Here is a 19,484-nt window from a genome sequence, read left to right as displayed (position 1 = left end):
CGACTCTTGTGTTTTAGGTGCTTGTGAACAGTACTTGTGAACGAAGGATGGTCTTTATCTAACTTTGCTCTAATTATCAGTGATTTAATTTGCGAGAATTAAATTTCCAGTAAGCCTTATTTCGCGATTCTCTTTTATTCGAACAGAAAGATAAAGAAATGCAGCAATGATCAGTTAAGGGTGCTGATGTGATTGAGATGTCTTTGATAAATTCAGTTAAATTAGAAGAAATTAGCCAATAATCAATCCTGGATTTGGAAATCCCATTTGGTTTAAACCAAGAGAATTGTCTCAGATTTGGATTCCCAGCCCTCCAGATGTCTACCACATTGTTATCTAAACAGAAGTCTGTGAATTGAAGGTTCGAGTACGAGTTACTAAATTTAGGTGGGTAACGATCTAATGTCTCATCCATCGCCACTGAAATCTCCTCCGACGGGTACCAGAGTTTCAATTCAAACAAAAGATTTGAGATTTCAGATAGTAGTTTGTTGTTACGAGTACAGCTATTGTAGCAACTGAAATCCAATGCCCGCTCGAGTCAGGGGCGCAGATAGGATTTTTTAACTGGGGGGGACCAAGCTGTCAGCAAATTATTTAAACTCAATTCGTTATTTTGCGTAATTTGGGCTTTAACTAGTGCTCAAGTAGTTGCTTTGCGTAATTTGGGCTAATGATTTGCACTAAAAAGCCATTGGGGGATTCTTATTTGAAATCATGGATAAACAACAATGAACAAAGGTAAACAAAGGCCTACCTGATCACCACTAGCAATTCATGATCAGACTGTTATTTGACTAGTATGCCAATCACCCACCAAAACTTCATGTCTTCAGCAAAGTATGTTTTATTTAAACATTTGCTTATCTCAGCATACAAAGTCTATCATTATGAACAAAAAATGAAATGTTTTTCATAGTCCATAATTTAAGAATCTATATCCTCCGATTTCCTGCTATAAGAGGATGTCAAAAGTTTATGTAGGCCTTTATTTGTTGTTTGCATAAACCTTCCACCACACAAATTTACTTATAATTATTTTTATAGTGGCTTTCACGACAGTGAACATACCTCAGTCAATTTATACAGTACAATGGGTTAAATGATAAGATAAAACATTATTTCCTGACGATAAATAGTTTTTGCTGTGTTTGCTAAGTGCAAAAGCATTCTTGCCATTTTGTCAGACTAGTTATTCCCTTAACAAATCTAATCTGCCACATCTGGGAAAGTCAACAGGCATAGGATACTTACATTGATTGTTTTTTGAAAAAACGAGGTGATTGTTTTTTGTCTCTTCATTGCCTTTATGTGGCACTTGCAGTCGATTTTTTTCAGTTCAGAAAATCACCGACTCAGCTCAGTCATAAATTGTATATGATCACTATGGTTACCGCTCATACAGGCACGAGGTCCCGCCTTTATCGCCTCTGATTGGCTAGAAGGGCTCTCTCCGATTGGCTACACTAACTCGACCCCTAAACCTACCCAATAGGAGGAGACCCTTCTAGCCAATCAGAGGCGAAAAAGGCGGGACCTTCCCATACCATCCTGGGAAAAAAAGATTCGCGCCCCGGCGTCACTCAGAGAGAGTGCAAACACTGGTTAATCCTCTGTTTTACCGATTTTTGTCGCCTTTCGTAGCGATAGTGAGGGCGGGGGACGGATCGGGTCACTATGAATTTGGGGGGGTCATGTCCCCCCCGTCCCTAGTGCCATCTGCGCGCCTGGCTCGAGTCAATCCTTGACTGTATTATTTTTCCAGGGAGGTTATTAGATAATCGATCCGACACAGCCGCCTCGCCGTCGCCAGAGTTTTTTGGCACACGTCAGCATGACATCAGAGCAAGGCGGACGTAACTCGGACACTTTTGTAACCGGCATGCATCTCGCGGTGATCACCGGTGATCGGTTCTGCCAGATTTTGCTCTGCTAGAGAGGTTAAATAATAATAATAATAATAAAAAATAAATAAAAAATATAAATATATAATATATATATATATATTTTTTTTCTAACAACTCAGTGCCATGTTGTATCAATAAATCAAAGTCATTTCAACACATAATGAAACATTCAAGTAAAAAGCTATTTTTGTGAACACATATAGCTGATGATGGCTTTTCATTCACTTGATGGTGTTTGTGGTCACAGTTTCATCCGCGAATCCCTACAACCTGGATAAGATTCCTGAAAGTCTCGCTCCTACACCGCACGTTACAGACATCGATGCGCACGCAGTGTCAGCATCCTCGGCAAACTTCGACAGCTGGTTGAACCGGCTCACTCGGTTCTTTTGAGTTGTGCGTGCTGCGTCATCGACCCAGAACTAAAGTTCGATTCAGTTCGACTTTGTGAACCGGCTCGACCGGTTACTTCTTGAGAACCGGCTCAAAAGAACGATTCGTTCAAGAACCGGACATGTGTGAATGGGGCGTTACTGGGATTGGGAAACACTGGGCATTTAAAAAAAAAAAAAAACAACTCTCTCGTCACAAATGAAAAGTGAAAGCAAGTTAGAGTTCTCCTGTCGCCATTTTAAGCCAGCAAAATACAACTACGACACGGAAAAACCGAGCATCAAAGTGTTTAATAGAAGCGTCAGGGATTTCTGTTATGGTGTTAAAGCTGGAGGATTTGAGAATAGTGTAAAAGTTTGGTCAAGGTGAGTGTTCATGTGTGCTGATATAAAATCAAACAAACAATAAATACAATGTAATAAAGGGTTTATTTCCCCTTGACCCTCGAGGTTTCTTGTATGTTTGGCGATGTCTGTGACTCTTCAGAAGTTTAACAGTATATGTATTATGCTCTCATTTGTATTTGTTTCCCCAGTCTTGTTTTTTGTTTGTTGTGAGACAGGCAGCCACAGAGTGCATGTCATATGATCTACAGTAATCAGTAACTGAATGAATACAGGCCTGTTTTTATTTAATAAGTGTGCAGGGGTGCGGGAAGTGGGGGTGCTGAGGGGGCTGCAGCACCCCCTGATTTTTTTCTGTGGGCAACTGTTTAATTGTTGGGAATATTAAAAAAAAAAAAAATCGGAGTGTCTATTTAAGTGCAAATAGCCATGTTGTTGGAAGAGGCTATTTACACTAACTCCACCCATAAACGTATGATTTGGATAGTCAAATTTGCAAAAGACGGCCGCTATTTGTCAGATTCAGTGGCGCAGACGGAAAAGCGTGTGTTACCGTGTTGTTGACACGATCGACCGGGGTTCGAATCTGCCTTTTGGCGAACTTTTTTTTTCTCCCTTTTTAAATTTCAAATCACATCAGAAAAGCATTTCTTTTTTTAAGAAAAATGAAGGAAATAATCAAAAAGTTGAACATAAAGTATCGGGTAGGGTTAGGGTAGGTGTAGTGAGAGCTTTTGTCCCAATAAGGTGGCATCCATTTAATAATTTGAAATAAACTTAAAAAATTACACTCAATAAGTTATTGCATACTATTTTATAACGTATTACAATGCAGAGGTGCAGATAATTGCCACTATTTGCAATAAGTAATGTTTTTCTCTAATCATGTTTGTCGCCACAATTAATCATACCCTTTTATTCAATATCTGCAATAAGTAATTGGCAGGATCCTGCTATTTTAACATAGAATAAATAGAACCTAAAGCTATTTGCACTGTGTAAATAGCATATCACTAAAGAATACTGCTATTTTCACTTAGTAGCCTCTATCGCAAAAAATAAGCTCTGTGTTCAACCATATAGTTCATGAAACTTGCATGTTTTGTCCATCAAGATAATCTTCACAAAATAATATAACTTTGATGAAATTTGAAGCATAAATACAAGCGGCAGAACTAAACGGCTAAACTTAGGCTATAGAGGAACTCCAGCAGCACGGTCGTCACCACCAGCTCCAGACAACTCTCTCAAACTTATTTTTAACATGTTCAGTGAAAAGGATTTACTCTGTATATGAATTTGAATCCACATACATGAACATTTTCATATGGAATAAATACAAAACTAGAGCCAAACTGAAATGAGACATTAGTAATAAATAGTATAGTGAATAAATAAAATAATCTAAAGGACATTTGAAAGCACGTCTTTCTGTACATTTCAAAATAAGTTGCATTAAAAGTCAATAAATCCTTGATTAATATGAATATTTTAATTAAAAACGTATCCCCACCTTCAATAAAATTCTAATGCATTTAATCTATTAAATAACAGCAGAGTGAGCGAGTTTTTGGATATGGTAAGATTAAACTTATTTTAGTGAATAAAGTACCACGGCTGTGTTCAGCCCCGAAAAAACGGTACAAAACTTTTTTTTAATGGAAACGGTGGTGCATTGAACACCCTGTTCTGATGACGTGCTGCAACTACAGCTGAAGGCCAGTCTTTGTGTTCTTTTTGAAGAATTTTCGGAGCCTGATGAAATCGGCATAAATATGTGTTTAATACTGCAAAATACGCTGCAGTATTTTTTTCTTCACGTAAATAGAACGTTCCCTTTAGGTTAGGGAAATGTTCTGGAAACCTTCTGGAAACGTTCCCGCAACGTTAATTAAGTTACCAAGAGAAGTCTGAAATGAATTAAAAACGTTCTGTAAAGAGTCCATTGCCACTTTTAAAGATGGAGCCATAGTGTAGAGAATTGTGTCATCTGCATAAAATGTACATTTGCTGGCTCAATTCCTTTACCAAGTTCATTTATATAAATAGAGAATAAAATCGGCCCCAAAATTGATCCTTGAGGAACACCTGTCTTCACTATTAAAGGAGCAGAAACATAATTATCTATGGACACACATTGAGTCCTTCCAGTCAAATAATTAGAAAACCACTATATCACTAAAACCTACACATTTAAAAAATATGAGAAAAGTTTATGAAAGTGTCACCCACAATACAATAGCAAAATATATAAATATGTATAGTATTTGTTACATTAATCAGTGTCTAGCACACCTTCCTAAGGAAAGGATATGGACCAGAAGACATTGCAATTACTACATGATATTTAGACAGACTTAAAGAAGTTCTTATACTTATACTATACTTGTGCTCTTATTATTTCAGTTATTTTGCCTTTAATGTAAATAAACATGTGCAAACAATATACTTGCTCTTGTGAATTTATTTTGATGTTAATTACATTTACTTACAAATTCATCATCATCATGTAACATATGTTACTATAAAACTCTTACGCCAAACATGTCTTCTAATATCTTCAATTGTTGAGTATACCGAGCTGCAGCAGACACATATTAAATGACTTCACTTGGACCCACTGTGCGAGCTGCCCACCGCGTGGTTTATATACAAGTTGCTGCTGATTGGGCTGACATTTGACACACCCACCAAACAAGAGAAAACGTATCTCGAACCCTGTTGCACACCGTTTTCAGGAAACATGTCGTTCAACCCGGAAACCGTAGCAAAACGTTGGGTATAGTCGTGAGCTTGAACGTGTCCCACATTTCAGCTCTCATTTTGTTAGGGTGGTTACACAAGTTATTTTATCCTTGCTTCGAGAAAATCCTCAATCTATATGCTTTCTAACAGCCTCATGTGGCTGTAAACATTTAATGATGCATAGTGCTTAAAGCCACATTAAAATTAAAGTTTCGCTTTCACCACGTAAAGCATAAATGTGGTGTAATAATAATCGTAATATGAGTTTATCTTATGGTCCAAACCCAGAGTCTCCGCATCAGTAAGCGATAAACTCGAGCATCTTCCGAAGACATGTCGCATTTCGGGGCAAAGCAAAAAAACATTGTCGAACAAAATATAAAATGCGGGAAACTATTCATTGGTTATCCTACAAATAATTGCATTACAAATTATACTACGATTGGAAAATACTGTAAATTGATAAACTGTTCGGCGTGATGACGTTGAATGTCTCCGACAGCGCCTGTAGTCCCATTTAGCAACTTGTTAGCAACCGTCTTTTTTAAGAAAAATAAGTTTTAAAAAAATCACGAGTGGGTTGTAACTGGTGTGTTTTATGTCGTAGAATAAAACGTGAAAGTATCTTGAGCCTGTCTGAACAACAGACCTTATTTAAGGGATTTAACCAAAAACCCATTGACTCTGGGACGATGGAACAAGTGCTAAAATGCTAACTCGCTTCTAGGGTTTTGCCTATCATAGTTCCACCACACTGTACGTGTTAATGTATGACTGAGCTTGTGTTTACACAGTCACATGATCCTTTTTCTCCCACACTCCAGATATGTTCAGCTGAATTATAAAGCTATTAAATCAATTTAATCATTTAATTTTGTGTCTGAATGTTTTATTTTATTTTATTTTTACTCAGAGTCAGTAGATGAGATCAAACTCCTCAGATTCACCTGCAGCTTCATCATCATGAGTGATTCACAAGGATCAAGAGATGGAGATTTGTCTCCAGAATGCAGGTAACTCCGTTACAGAAAAAAAAGCTCACTGATCATAGAAACCGTGTACAGAAGAGAAAAAAGAAAAGAAAAAGTGCTTTTTGATGAAAGTTGAATGTATTTATATTAATATGGTTCCTATCATAAAGAATGAACACAGTAATCTAAAATATTAACCTGAATCTGTTCTCTGTTACAGCTCAAACCCAGAGCCTAGCTGTGTGTCTGTCAAGAGTAGCCACTCTATGGATGTGCCAATATATTTGAAGACTGAAGACACACAGCCTGATCTCAGGTACTCAGAATAACATTTCCATAAAAAATGTGCTTTATAATATTAGATTTTTGTTTTATTATATAGGGAATGTTTAGCTCAAAGGGTTAGTTGGTATTAGGGTTGTCGACGTTAACACGTTAAATGCAATTAATTTAAAATCCTTTAGCATGTTCAAATAATTTAACGCAAATAGCACAAATAAATTGCTGAAGCACATGGAATTGTGCCATTAACTTAATTTATGGCACACAGTTAGATGATCTCAGAAGTTGGTGGTTTATAAATGCCGCAAACAGCTGTAACTCTGGTAGGAAGAAATTTATATTACAACCTTTTAACCAAATTCGCTTCTCTGTTTGGGATCAGTCATGTTAAGCTGCTAAACTCCAGGCAAGTTTTATGTCCAATGATCCCGTAAGAGAATGCATTCAAACAATCAGTCCAAATCAGCGCTAATATAAAGAAAATCATCAGAGATGGCAGAAAGAATAAGTTTTCTGTTAATTCTTTATTCCAGTGTGTTGCAATTTTAAAACACAAGTTCCATCATATTCTGTAGTTGTTTCTGAAAAGCGCGAGCTCTCGCACATGATGCTGTGTGAAATACAGACAGAACAGAATGTCAAAACATCCCACCGCTGTATGACCAGATGATACACAAACAATGTTTCTAGGCTGGATACAGCAAACCAGCATCTTGTTAGTGAAGTTTTGATCACCAAGGATTGTTATCAAGGTAAAGACAATTTCGAGATGTACTGAATTGTACAGTAAGCATGCATGTCTGTTATAATGAATGCACAAAATCAATGTATATTATTATTATTATTATTTTATTTATTTTATTTTTTCACATCCTTCCCAATGTTGTCCAGTGCAGTGTTAATTTTGGCAGGCATTTTTGATTTAGTCTTAGTCTTTATCTTGAGACGAAAATGCTTAATAGTCTTTTTAGTCGACGAAAAGTCATTGTATTTTTGTCAACTTTTAGTCTTTACTTTTAGTCAAAGTGCAGTTAACAACATTTATTTTGGTAGCTATTTTATATGTAGTATTCAAACAAAAATAGGCATCAATTCTTCTCTCTTTAGACCAAATCAATTAAGCTTATGAGAAATTTGAATCAAGGATTGAATTTGGAAAAACTGGAATACATTTTCATTTTTTGGTAGAGATACAAATTAAACTCATTTTACAGATACAGTAGCTTTACTTAATTATACATTTATTTAACATCTTTTGTTGGTTAACATTTATGACACGGATAGGAATGCTGTCCCTTTAAGACGGAAGGCATGCATGTAATACTGACACACATTCAGTTTTCACCCACCTGTTTACGCTCACGTAAGCCATAACCGACTGTATTTATGTGAGAGACTCTGACTCTACACGATAGACACAGGACTGCTGTGTGTGTATTTGAGCGCTGAGAACCGAAGAAGTGGAGCGTGCGCGAGAGAGAGCGCTTCTATCAGCGCGACTCACTAACTTTAAGTTTATCGATAACGAACTGTGACTCCCGGGAAAAACGGGACGTCTGGTCACTCTATCCCTAAAAAAAAAAACCTTCAGGTGCTGAGGCCATTGTTTCAGGTCGCTAGTTCGCGTTTTGGTAGCCTATCCGTCTGCTGCGGCTGCCATACTGAGACTAGATATAAACGCTCCTCATCTGATTGCAATCCAATGACAGAGACGCACATTTTGAAAGACAATACAGTTCACTTAGCCTATAGGATGTATTTTGAATGTTCGGTAGTCCTCAAATAACATTTTAGTCCCGTCTCGTCTTGTTAATGAAGACGCGGCATAAATTTCGTCATAGTTTTTATCATCAGATATTAATTTTAGCTCGTCAACGTCTCGTCTTAGTCACAGAAAAAAGGTTCGTTGACGAATATTTTTCGTCTTCGTCGACGAAATTAACACTGGTCCAGTGAAACAATACATATTAAAGGCTATGAACAGGGGCAGTTCTAGGATTTCATCCTCAGGGGGGCTTAGCATTATAATGTTCAGTAAAACATTATAATGTTCAGTAAAATCTAACTATCAGTACAAATAAAACAGCAAAACCTTTTTACTTTTAAACTTTTAACCACCTCCAATTAAGAAACTGATGTGTGGGCGGGAGTGGGGTAAAGACATGTATGGGGTATATAGCCTACTGTGTGTAGCTTGTGAAATAAAAGTAGATCTTTTTTTTTATCACATTTTATTTCAATATAAATCACCCACCTCAGACAAATTGCCAGACACTCCATTGAAGAAACTGGCTCTCTGTAATTTGTATGGATCCTTGAGTTTCTAGGTCTGACTCTGCTCAACAAGCTGTCAAACTGCTCCCTACTGAGCCGAAAGTACACCTGGAACCGGTCGCTGTGAAAACAGAGCTCCTTTGCAAGCCTGAATTCCCCAAACTGTTCTCTGGACCTCAGGATTTCATGCACCCACAGCCTCTTCTTCCTTGCTGCTCTTTCTTCTTATTACTAGCAGGGCTACTGCTATCGCTCGCTTCTTAGCACGGGACAGATACATGTTTTGCTGCTGACCGAAAGGTGGAACATCAATCCAATGACTAGATGTATAGTACTCCCACTAAAAATTTAGAAAACTCTGCCTACTTCGCTCTGGCGAGCATAGCGCAAATCTCCTTGTATCTGAAGGGCTGCGCTGAACCCAGCGGCAGGCGCAGCGCATGCCGAGTCCTGTGTGAAAGGGCCTCAGAAAAGCAGAAGACTCATGCAGCAAAATGGAAATGTTTCTATGACTTTTTAACATTTACAGATGGAGAATATACCTGCGAAATATAAACTATGCATTAAAGGTGCCATAGAATGCATTGATACAATATTTTAAGTTGTTCTCTGATATCTACATACTGTAGAAGGTATGTAGCTTAGGTAAGGGCAAAAATTCTGCAGAAACGGTTTTACATGTGCATTTACAACCCTAGGATTTCTCCCTAGAATTAAATGGTTTGTTATTGGCTTATTTGGGAGGGTCATGAATAATAATGTTTGAGCTCTGCTCTGATTAGCTGTTTCTCAGTGTGGCTCAATGTTGAGCTCTGCTCTGATTGGCCGTTTCACAGTGCAACTCATTTCAGTAGCTCGTACGGCAGGAAGGAAACACAGGGAAAATATGTATTTCAATACTTTCTTGCGCAGTTATATCGTTGGGTAATTATACTGTAAATAAAATGCGGGCATCAGGGAGCCGCTATTAAAATGCGGGGCACTGAAACTGCTTTCAAATGCACGATAGCTTTTTACTTTCACTTTCGCGATTTGTGATCGCACGTACTTCTGTTTATACTATGGAGCAGCAGTACTTACCACACATTTTACAAGATCAGATGCTTCTCAGTGGTGCTCAGGATCTGTAAATCATTCGCCATCATCCTCAGTCATCTCTCCTTACTGTACTGTAATGTAACAGGCTACAGCTAGCAATGTCCCTTTAGTGGCTCGCGTTTTGTTTTATCGCGTTCGCGTTTTATTTGCTGTCCGTGCCTTTCTGAATACAGACACCAATCCATCCCTGCACATCACATCCCCTGCACAGCCTGGAACATAACATTTATTTCCATGATCTGCCATTTTCGCTGTTGTCCTCGCTTGTTTCTTCACATTTCCTTCCCCATGTGCTCTGTTTGACCTAGTTTCTGTCTCTGTCATTAATCTCTGTGTGTGTCATTAATTACCCTCGTCATCCCTCTTATTGAAGTTGTGTTCTGTTCAATATTTGTTGTCCGGTCTACTACGTCCCTACATGTGATCCTGCCTGTCCAAACTGTGTTTGCCCTTTTGTGGATTATTAAAAACTATTTGCATTGATCATATTCTTTGTGCGTTTCATTCACCATAGCTGTGACAGAAGACCGGACCAAAAGTGAAAATACGTGGTGTTACCCCGTGTTTTGTTATTCGTTTTTGAAAGTTTTTTTTTTTTTTCTTTATGGAGCTAACCGCGAGATTCCAGGATCTTGTGAGTTTCGCGGGGGACTTAAGCCTTCTCGCCGTCACCACCACCTTGGACGATGAAGCGCTGAAGTGCCTGTTTAAGATTGGGGCAAACTGCCATCGCCCCGTTGATCTCCCAGACACCATGGGATTGAACTAGAGGGAGGCGATCGTCCGGTGTCTGGAAAGTGTCTAGCCCCGATCACGAACGCCGCTCAACCCGGAGCCGAGCCCACCATCACCCCGCCCACTGCTGACGGATGGCTGCGACCGATGAGCCATCGCCATATGGAGCGACAGTGCTGAGGATCGCCCCGGAGCAAGAGCCCAACACGTCAGACCAGGTGCGAGAGCTAGCTACAGAGCTCGCCACGGGGGAGGGCACGATGGACAGCGAGAGCGCAGAAGAAAGCTCCGCGACCGATGAGCCATCGCCGCACAGAGCGACAGAGCTGAGGATCGCCACGGAGCCAGAGCTGTGTTTACCATCAGACCAGGTGTGAGTGCCAGCAACCACGCCCGCCACAAGGGAGAAAGCCGTGGCCAGTGTGATCGTGGAGAGGAGCTCCGCCCACTGCACCAGTCAATGACCCAATGGATCTGGGTGAATGGAAAGTGGAGGGAGGACTGTTCCTAAGTCCTGTCAAAGGAGGATTTCTATTCCCAAGGGTAGCCCCGAGAGCCCGGAGGCTCACAAATGCCCACCCTCCTGCCCGCCTGCTCGCTCGCTCGCTCCTGCCTCCTCCTTCATCTCAGTCCTCTGTCACTCCAGCTCCACCGCAGTCTTCCGGATGTCCGCATGCTCTGCCGCCGTTGGTCGGCCCCCTGGAGTCGTCAGCCCTTCCTCCTCCTCCATGGCTCCTCCCTCCGTCGGCTCCACCATGGGTTGTAATCATGGCTGTGGCCTGGGTCCCACCTGGGTCCCACCAGGCTCCTCCTGCTCCAAGTCCCTTCTGTCGTCTTCCTAGCTCCACCCTCCATCTGATCCGCCCTGGCTCCTCCTGTTTCCTCCTGTTGCGTGCAGCACAGCAAAAATAGAGTTGATCGCTGCACTGCTGTGGATTCACAGCTCCTGGGCCCTCATTTATCAACAGTGCGTACACACAGATGTGTGCGTAATGAGTGCATAGAATAGTTTCACACAAAGTTTGTGTTTGACCTAGTTTCTGTCTCTGTCTGATTATTGTCATTGGTTTCAGGTGTGTGTCATTAATTACCCTCGTCAGCCCTCTTATTTAAGTTGTGTTCTGTTCGATGTTTGTTGTCCGGTCTACTACGTCCCTACGTGTGATCCTGCCTGTCCAACCTGTGTTTGCCCTTTTGTGGACTATTAAAGACTATTTGCATTAATCATCTTCTTCTTCGTGCGTTTCATTCACCGTAGCTGTGACAATTGTCGTACATGAAAACATATATGACAATACCTAATATATATGTGTGTCATATAATGCATTTCTGTATGGGGAGTCTTTATTTTTTTCCTTTGGATAGACATCTTGAAAATTAAACCTTGCAGAAAATACTGTTTTGTGTGAATCACCCTTTGTTGGATATTGCAAATGATGACAAAATGAACATGATAAACAAGATAAATTGTGTATGCTTAATTTTACGATAAGTTTGCAATTTATTGCAGTTAAAATTTTTCATGTATTGACAAACATAAATTTTAAATTATTTGATTCGTATGTGTTCATTGACCAGTCATTCTCATTGGCCAGTCTGTTCTGTTACAGTCCAGTCCAGAAGAAGAGATTAAAGACAGAGTCCAGCTGTGTGTCTATGAAGAGTAACCAATCTATGGTTCAGCAAGGAAATTTGAAAAGTGCAGACAAACAGCCTGATCTCAGGTAAATAATTTTAAAAAAAAATGTATGTGTAATGATCTGTATTTGTACCAAAAACTTTCTATTAATGATTACCATTGCATACTTGTGCAAAGCTCTATGTATTGTATTGTATTGTATTGTATTGTCAATACATTCACACACTGTAAAAGCTGTTGGTCTGTTACTCAGTTAATTATTATACAATTGCATCGATATCAGTGTCGCCTGTTTCACACATATTTCATTTGCAGTGTGTATGCAGTCCTTGTGCTTTACGTATGCTGTGCAGAAGCAAATTTAACAAATTTAAACAAATTTACAGTCCGCTCCTGATATGTGGCTGTTTACAACAAACACGTTCATCCATTATTTTGATTTCAAATCCAAACGTTGTTACTGAAAATGCCTTTTCAGCATTGTGATCCTCTTTTATCACAGTACAGTATTACAATCTTTCATAGACATAGCCTATTCACGTTTAAACTCAATAAATATAAACATATTATTCAATGCATTTGACTTCTAGATTTGTATTAAGTTGCTCAAGCAAGTGGCAACACATTTAAACACAGCATGTAGCCTACCTTTCTTAGATTATTTGTGAACCTCCGGGCTTTCAGGGATGGTGTGCGCTACACACACACACACACACACACACACACACACACACACACACACACACACACACACACACACACACACACACACACACACACACACACACACACACACACACACACACACACACACACCCCAAATTACGACTCTCAGCACGGGAAGGGCGACTTGACAGGAACGACAGGGCTGAACTCGGGAACTGAGCAGGACGTGGAAACAGGAGCCCTCTCTGGGCTGGACGGGGGGACCAGAGCCCTCTTTGGACTAAACTCAGGAACAGGAGCCCTCTCTGGGCTGGACGTAGAAACAAGAGCCCTGTCTGGGCTGGGCTTGGGGTCAGGAGTGACAGAGGGCTCCCAATGAAGGAGGGAGGAGAGGGGGCAGGTCGGCATACGAGTCTATAAGGCCTCCCTCCACTTTCACTCGCCCTCCGTTTAACAACGGACCAAGGAATCATGGTGCAAACACACTATAAGTGCTCAACTAAATGACCAACGGTGGCAGAGCTGGTGGCGGAGGAGCCTGAGGCGGAGAGCCGATGAGCCAGAGTGACAAGGAGGATCCGGAGGGCCGAGGTGGAACAGATGGCTCAGGTGACCGATGCAGAGGCAGGGATCCGAAAGGCCGTGGTGGAGCCAGAGCGACAGAGGACCGAGGAGGAGCCGGAGGGACGAGGGAGCCCGACGGAGCAAGTGGACTGCCGGGCCACGGCGGAGAGGAGGGAGCTAAGGGCCATGTTGGAGTCGTTGGGTCGACGGGCCAAGGTGGAGTCCAGGACGGGATCCTTCAGCCACGATTGCCGGCTTCAGCCACGATCCTTCATCCTTCAGCATGGTTGCCGGCTCTCGCACCTGGTCTGACGTTACATGCAGCTCTGGCTTTGCGGCGATCTTCAGCTCTGTCGCTCCTAGATGTGATGGCTCGTCGGTCGCGGCGGGCTCCGTCTCTCTGTCATCGGTGGGCTTGGGCTTGGCCTCAGCACAGTGGGGAGATGGTGGGCTGGGCTCTAGGTCTGGCTCTACTCTGGATCGGGGATAGACACTCTCCAGACACGGGATAATAGCCTCTCTCCAGCTCATTCCGGTGGTGTCTGGGAGGTCAAGGGGGTTCATGGGGAAACACGGGAAAACAGAAAACCAAACACTGTCGAAACGCATAAACAAAAACGGAGGGGAAAACACGCAACTATTTTCCTTTTCTTTGTTCGGTCCGGTGTTGTCACACTGTCTACTGTGTAGGAGCGAAGGAGTTCGGAGATGTAGGAGAATTCACCAAGAACAGTCTTTATTCGTCCAAACAAAGACTCACGTAGGGCAGGCAGGAACACGCACGTAGCACAGGGAATAGACGTTTGGGCTGGACATAGAAACAAGAGCCCTGTCTGGGCTGGGCTTGGGGTCAGGAGTGACAGAGGGCTCCCAATGAAGGAGGGAGGAGAGGGGGCAGGTCGGAATTCGAGGCTATAAGGCCTCCCTCCACTTTCACTCGCCCTCCGCTTAACACCGGACCAAGGAATCATGGGGCAAACACACTATAAGTATTCAACTAAACGAGGGTAATTAACTAGACACAGGTGAATACAATGACTAATCAAACAAGAGGAAAAACTAGGTCAATGAAGCACATGGGGAGAAAAACACACAGACAGTCCAGGTGTGTGACAATGCTGTGCAGAGAACATATTTTCAAAGACTGCACTGATTTGTTTAGTGTGAGCACAAAATGGCTTCTCGGTTGGTATCGCTTTTTTTTGCCATGATTTTGGTGAGGACATAAACATTCATGTGATTTATAAAGGGAGGTGTTGTCACCATATATGGTTCATTAGGAGGTGTTTCTGAATGCAAATGAACATGAACGAGCATGGTGCTTAAGAACATGTGGGATTTATAAACAATGATTACTTACTGCTGTGCGCAAGAACCACGTGTGCACATTTAATAAATTTGGATTTTTTTGTACTTACACACATTCTAAATTGCATTTGTAGGACAACATACAGGTGCATCTCAATAAATTAGAATGTCGTGGAAAAGTTCATTTATTTCAGTAATTCAACTCAAATTATGAAACTTGTGTATTAAATAAATTTTGGCTCACATTTAACAAAAACCCACCAATTCACTCTCAACAAATTATAATATGGTGACATGCCAATCAGCTAATCAACACAAAACACCTGCAAAGGTTTCCTGAGCCTTCAAAATGGTCTCTCAGTTTGGTTCACTAGGCTACACAATCATAGGGAAGACTGCTGATCTGACAGTTGTCCAGAAGACAATCATTGACACCCTTCACAAGGAGGGTAAGCCACAAACATTCATTGCCAAAGAAGCTGGCTGTTCACAGAGTGCTGTATCCAAGCATGTTAACAGAAAGTTGAGTGGAAGGAAAAAGTGTGGAAGAAAAAGATTCACAACCAACCGAGAACCGCAGCCTTATGATGATTGTCAAGCAAAATCCATTCAAGAATTTGGGTGAACTTCACAAGGAATGGACTGAGGCTGGGGTCAAGGCATCAAGAGCCACCACACACAGACGTGTCGAGGAATTTGGCTACAGTTGTCGTATTCCTCTTGTTAAGCCACTCCTGAACCACAGACAACGTCAGAGGCATCTTACCTGGGCTAAGAAGAAGAACTGGACTGTTGCCCAGTGGTCCAAAGTCCTCTTTTCAGATGAGAGCAAGTTTTGTATTTCATTTGGAAACCAAGGTCCTAGAGTCTGGAGGAAGGGTGGAGAAGCTCATAGCCCAAGTTGCTTGAAGTCCAGTGTTAAGTTTCCACAGTCTGTGATGATTTGGGGTGCAATGTCATCTGCTGGTGTTGGTCCATTGTGTTTTTTGAAAACCAAAGTCACTGCACCCGTTTACCAAGAAATTTTGGAGCACTTCATGCTTCCTTCTGCTGACCAGCTTTTTAAAGATGCTGATTTCATTTTTCAGCAGGATTTGGCACCTGCCCACACTGCCAAAAGCACCAAAAGTTGGTTAAATGACCATGGTGTTGGTGTGCTTGACTGGCCAGCAAACTCACCAGACCTGAACCCCAGAGAGAATCTATGGGGTATTGTCAAGAGGAAAATGAGAAACAAGAGACCAAAGAATGCAGATGAGCTGAAGGCCACTGTCAAAGAAACCTGGGCTTCCATACCACCTCAGCAGTGCCACAAACTGATCACCTCCATGCCACGCCGAATTGAGGCAGTAATTAAAGCAAAAGGAGCCCCTACCAAGTATTGAGTACATATACAATAAATGAACAGACTTTCCAGAAGGCCAACAATTCACTAAAAATGTTTTTTTTTATTGGTCTTATGAAGTATTCTAATTTGTTGAGATAGTGAATTGGTGGGTTTTTGTTAAATGTGAGCCAAAATCATCACAATTAAAAGAACCAAAGACTTAAACTACTTCAGTCTGTGTGCATTGAATTTATTTAATACACGAGTTTCACAATTTGAGTTGAATTACTAAAATAAATGAACTTTTCCACAACATTCAAATTTTTTGAGATGCACCTGTATATAAACTTTTCTACGCACTGTTGATAAATGAGGGCCCTGGAACACACTGCTGGACCGCAACTGCATGCAGTGTGAATGCTCTAATCCGTTAACATGGGTGCGGAAAAAAATATGTACTGCATATGCACTGCAGATGGAGTATGTGTGAAACAGTCGTGTGTCTGACTCTTTACCCTCTTCATTCTGATTTAACACTTCTATCCAGTCCAGCGCCTGTCACTCAACCACAAGACTTCAAAAGCATGTATCCTGGTTTCAGGTAAAATGTAGGACTTTTTTGTTGTTGTTTAATTTGAAGTGCTGCAATGCACATCACACATCACTCAAACACATGATTAATAATTGAAACATTTCAGAAACATAATGATGTTCTTTGTACCATAATACAGCAAACAAATAATCCATTTTGTAATTTATGGCTATTAACCTTTCTAACTTGTGTAATAACCTGGCATTTTAATCTTACAGCCATGACTCTAAACTTTCTGAAGGCCTCAACACATTAAGATTAAATCTGCTGAAGAAGTTTGGTCATCTGTATGAGGGAACAGCGACGCAGGGAAACCCAACACTCCTGAATGAGATCTACACAGAGCTCTACATCACAGAGAGTGAGAGTGGAGAGATCAGTAATGAGCATGAGGTGAGACAGATTGAGACACAATCCAGGAGAGCAGCAACAGAGGACACCGCCATCAAATGTAAGGACATCTTTAGACCTTTACCTGGACAAGACAAAGCCATCAGAACTGTGCTGACAAAGGGAGTCGCTGGCATTGGAAAAACAGTCTCTGTGCAGAAGTTCATCCTGGACTGGGCCGAAGGGAAAGAGAATCAGGACATCCAGCTCATATTTCCACTTCCTTTCAGAGAAATCAACCTGATGAAGGACAAAACACTCAGTCTTTCAGATCTTCTTCATGTGTTTTTCCCTGAAACTAAAGAAATGGAAATATCCAGTGATGAATATAAAGTGTTGTTCATCTTTGATGGTCTGGATGAGTGTCGTCTGTCTCTGGACTTTCAGAGCACTGTGAGGTTGTGTAATATATCTGAATCAGCCTCAGTGGGCGTGCTGCTGATGAACCTGATTGTGGGGAATCTGCTTCCCTCTGCTCTCATCTGGATCACCTCCAGACCAGCAGCAGCTGATCTCGTCCCCTCTAAGTGTGTCCATCGAGTGACAGAGGTACGAGGCTTCAATGAGCCACAGAAGGAGGAATACTTCAGGAAGAGAATCAGTGATCAGAGTCTGGCCGACAGGATCATCTCACACCTGAAGTCATCAAGGAGCCTCTACATCATGTGCCACATCCCTGTGTTCTGCTGGATCTCAGCCGCTGTTCTGGAGAAGATGGTGAGTCGAGCAGAGAGCGGAGAGATTCCCAAGACTCTCACTCAAATGTACACACACTTCCTGATCCTTCAGACCAACATCAAACGTGAGAAGGACTATGAGAAGAAGCTGACAGATGAAGACATGATCCTCAAACTGGGGAAAGTGGCTTTTGAGCAGCTTGTGAAAGGAAACCTGATCTTCTATGAGGAAGACCTGAGAGAGTGTGGCATTGATGTGGCAGAAGCATCAGTGTACTCAGGATTGTGCTCTCAGATCTTCAGAGAGGAGTTGTGCTTGTATCAGGGGAAAGTCTTCTGCTTTGTTCATCTGAGCGTTCAGGAACATCTAGCAGCTCTATATGCGCACCTCTCCTTTACAAACAATAACATCAGTGTGTTTGACCAGATTACCAAACAAACTAACATTTCTGATCTCCATCAGAGAGCTGTGGATGAGGCTTTAGGCAGTAAAAATGGGCATCTGGACCTTTTCCTTCGTTTCCTTCTGGGTCTCTCAGTGGAGTCTAATCAGAGTCTCTTACACAAAGTAATGACACCTACAGGAAACCGCTCTCACAACAATGAGAAAACAGTTCACTATATTAAAGAAAAGATCAGTAAGAATCCCTCTCCAGATAAATACATCAATCTGTTTCACTGCCTGAATGAGCTGGGTGATCTTTCACTAATGAACGAAGCTGAACCTCGTATGAGTCGTGGAGGATTACGTCATGTGAAACTCTCCTCATCTCAGTGGTCAGCTTTAGTTTTTGTGTTGTTGACCTCAGAGCAGACAATGCAGGAGTTTAAGCTGAGGAGCTTAATTGGAGCAGAACATGATAGGTAAGTAAAGTAACACAGAGAACAATCATTAGTGTAAAACTTTATGAACAAAAAGAAACAAAGAGATGAGGTTTTTAAATTGTGGGGCAGTTTTTTGGGGCGGGGATATTGTGCGTAATTTGCAGTTGCTTCTCAAGCAGAAGGCTGCGTCCAAGTAAGGCTATCTCGGCTGCCATGTCATCATGTGCCGCAGAAGGCCGTCTCAATTTTAAGGAACCTTTGAAAGCAGCCTTTCTCTTCGCATCCTTAATGTAGCTCATTTTGAAGAATGCATAAAGTGTATCCTTTTTGTCCTTCAGTCACCCTCAATCCTTTGCACACTTTTTCCAATTCACAAAAAAGAACTGATGGAAAATGAGTTGGAACTGAACTTATCTGAGTTCATTATGAAATGTAAGACAAAAATAATGTTTTTGAAGTTGAAGGCATACATGTTTTATTTTGTTTTGGGTATGAATTAATCACTTAACACTGAACTGCCATTAATGTAAGCAACTGGAAGACCACAGACGCCTAAGAAAGTACTGGTTAAAATAAAGTAACTACATGGGTTAGGTTTAGGGGGCAGGTTCTGGGTTAATACCTACAGTAGTTATTACCCAGTTAGTAATAGTATGCACATTGGGAACAGGACTGTAAAATTAAAGTGCTATCAGATTTTTAATACAAAGAATTTTTTTTCAAAATTAAGTTTTAATAGTATGTCTG

At 41.2% G+C, this 19,484-nt stretch overlaps 1 protein-coding gene across 4 annotated transcripts in view; it reads left to right on the top strand.

Moving 5' to 3' along the window:
• The window catches only part of LOC131525450 (NACHT, LRR and PYD domains-containing protein 12-like), a 70,073-nt gene that overhangs the window by 3,881 nt on the left and 46,708 nt on the right, over positions 1 to 19,484 (top strand). Inside the window, exons 1-6 of one of the 4 annotated variants that reach the window (XM_058753068.1) lie at positions 2,187 to 2,665; positions 6,303 to 6,402; positions 6,581 to 6,676; positions 12,345 to 12,473; positions 16,801 to 16,854; positions 17,064 to 18,776. In XM_058753068.1, coding sequence (XP_058609051.1) covers positions 6,353 to 6,402; positions 6,581 to 6,676; positions 12,345 to 12,473; positions 16,801 to 16,854; positions 17,064 to 18,776 — 2,042 coding nt within the window. In that variant the 5' untranslated portion in view covers positions 2,187 to 2,665; positions 6,303 to 6,352. Of the gene's footprint in view, positions 1 to 2,186; positions 2,666 to 6,302; positions 6,403 to 6,580; positions 6,677 to 12,344; positions 12,474 to 16,800; positions 16,855 to 17,063; positions 18,777 to 19,484 lie in introns of those variants that run through there. The other 3 variants (XM_058753070.1, XM_058753069.1, XM_058753071.1) reach the window with 3 other exon arrangements.

This window comes from Onychostoma macrolepis, chromosome 19 (assembly GCF_012432095.1).
Source record: "Onychostoma macrolepis isolate SWU-2019 chromosome 19, ASM1243209v1, whole genome shotgun sequence".
Classification (NCBI taxonomy): domain Eukaryota; kingdom Metazoa; phylum Chordata; class Actinopteri; order Cypriniformes; family Cyprinidae; genus Onychostoma; species Onychostoma macrolepis.
Note: the sequence above shows the minus strand (reverse complement) of the source record. Positions and strands in the feature narration are given on the sequence as shown.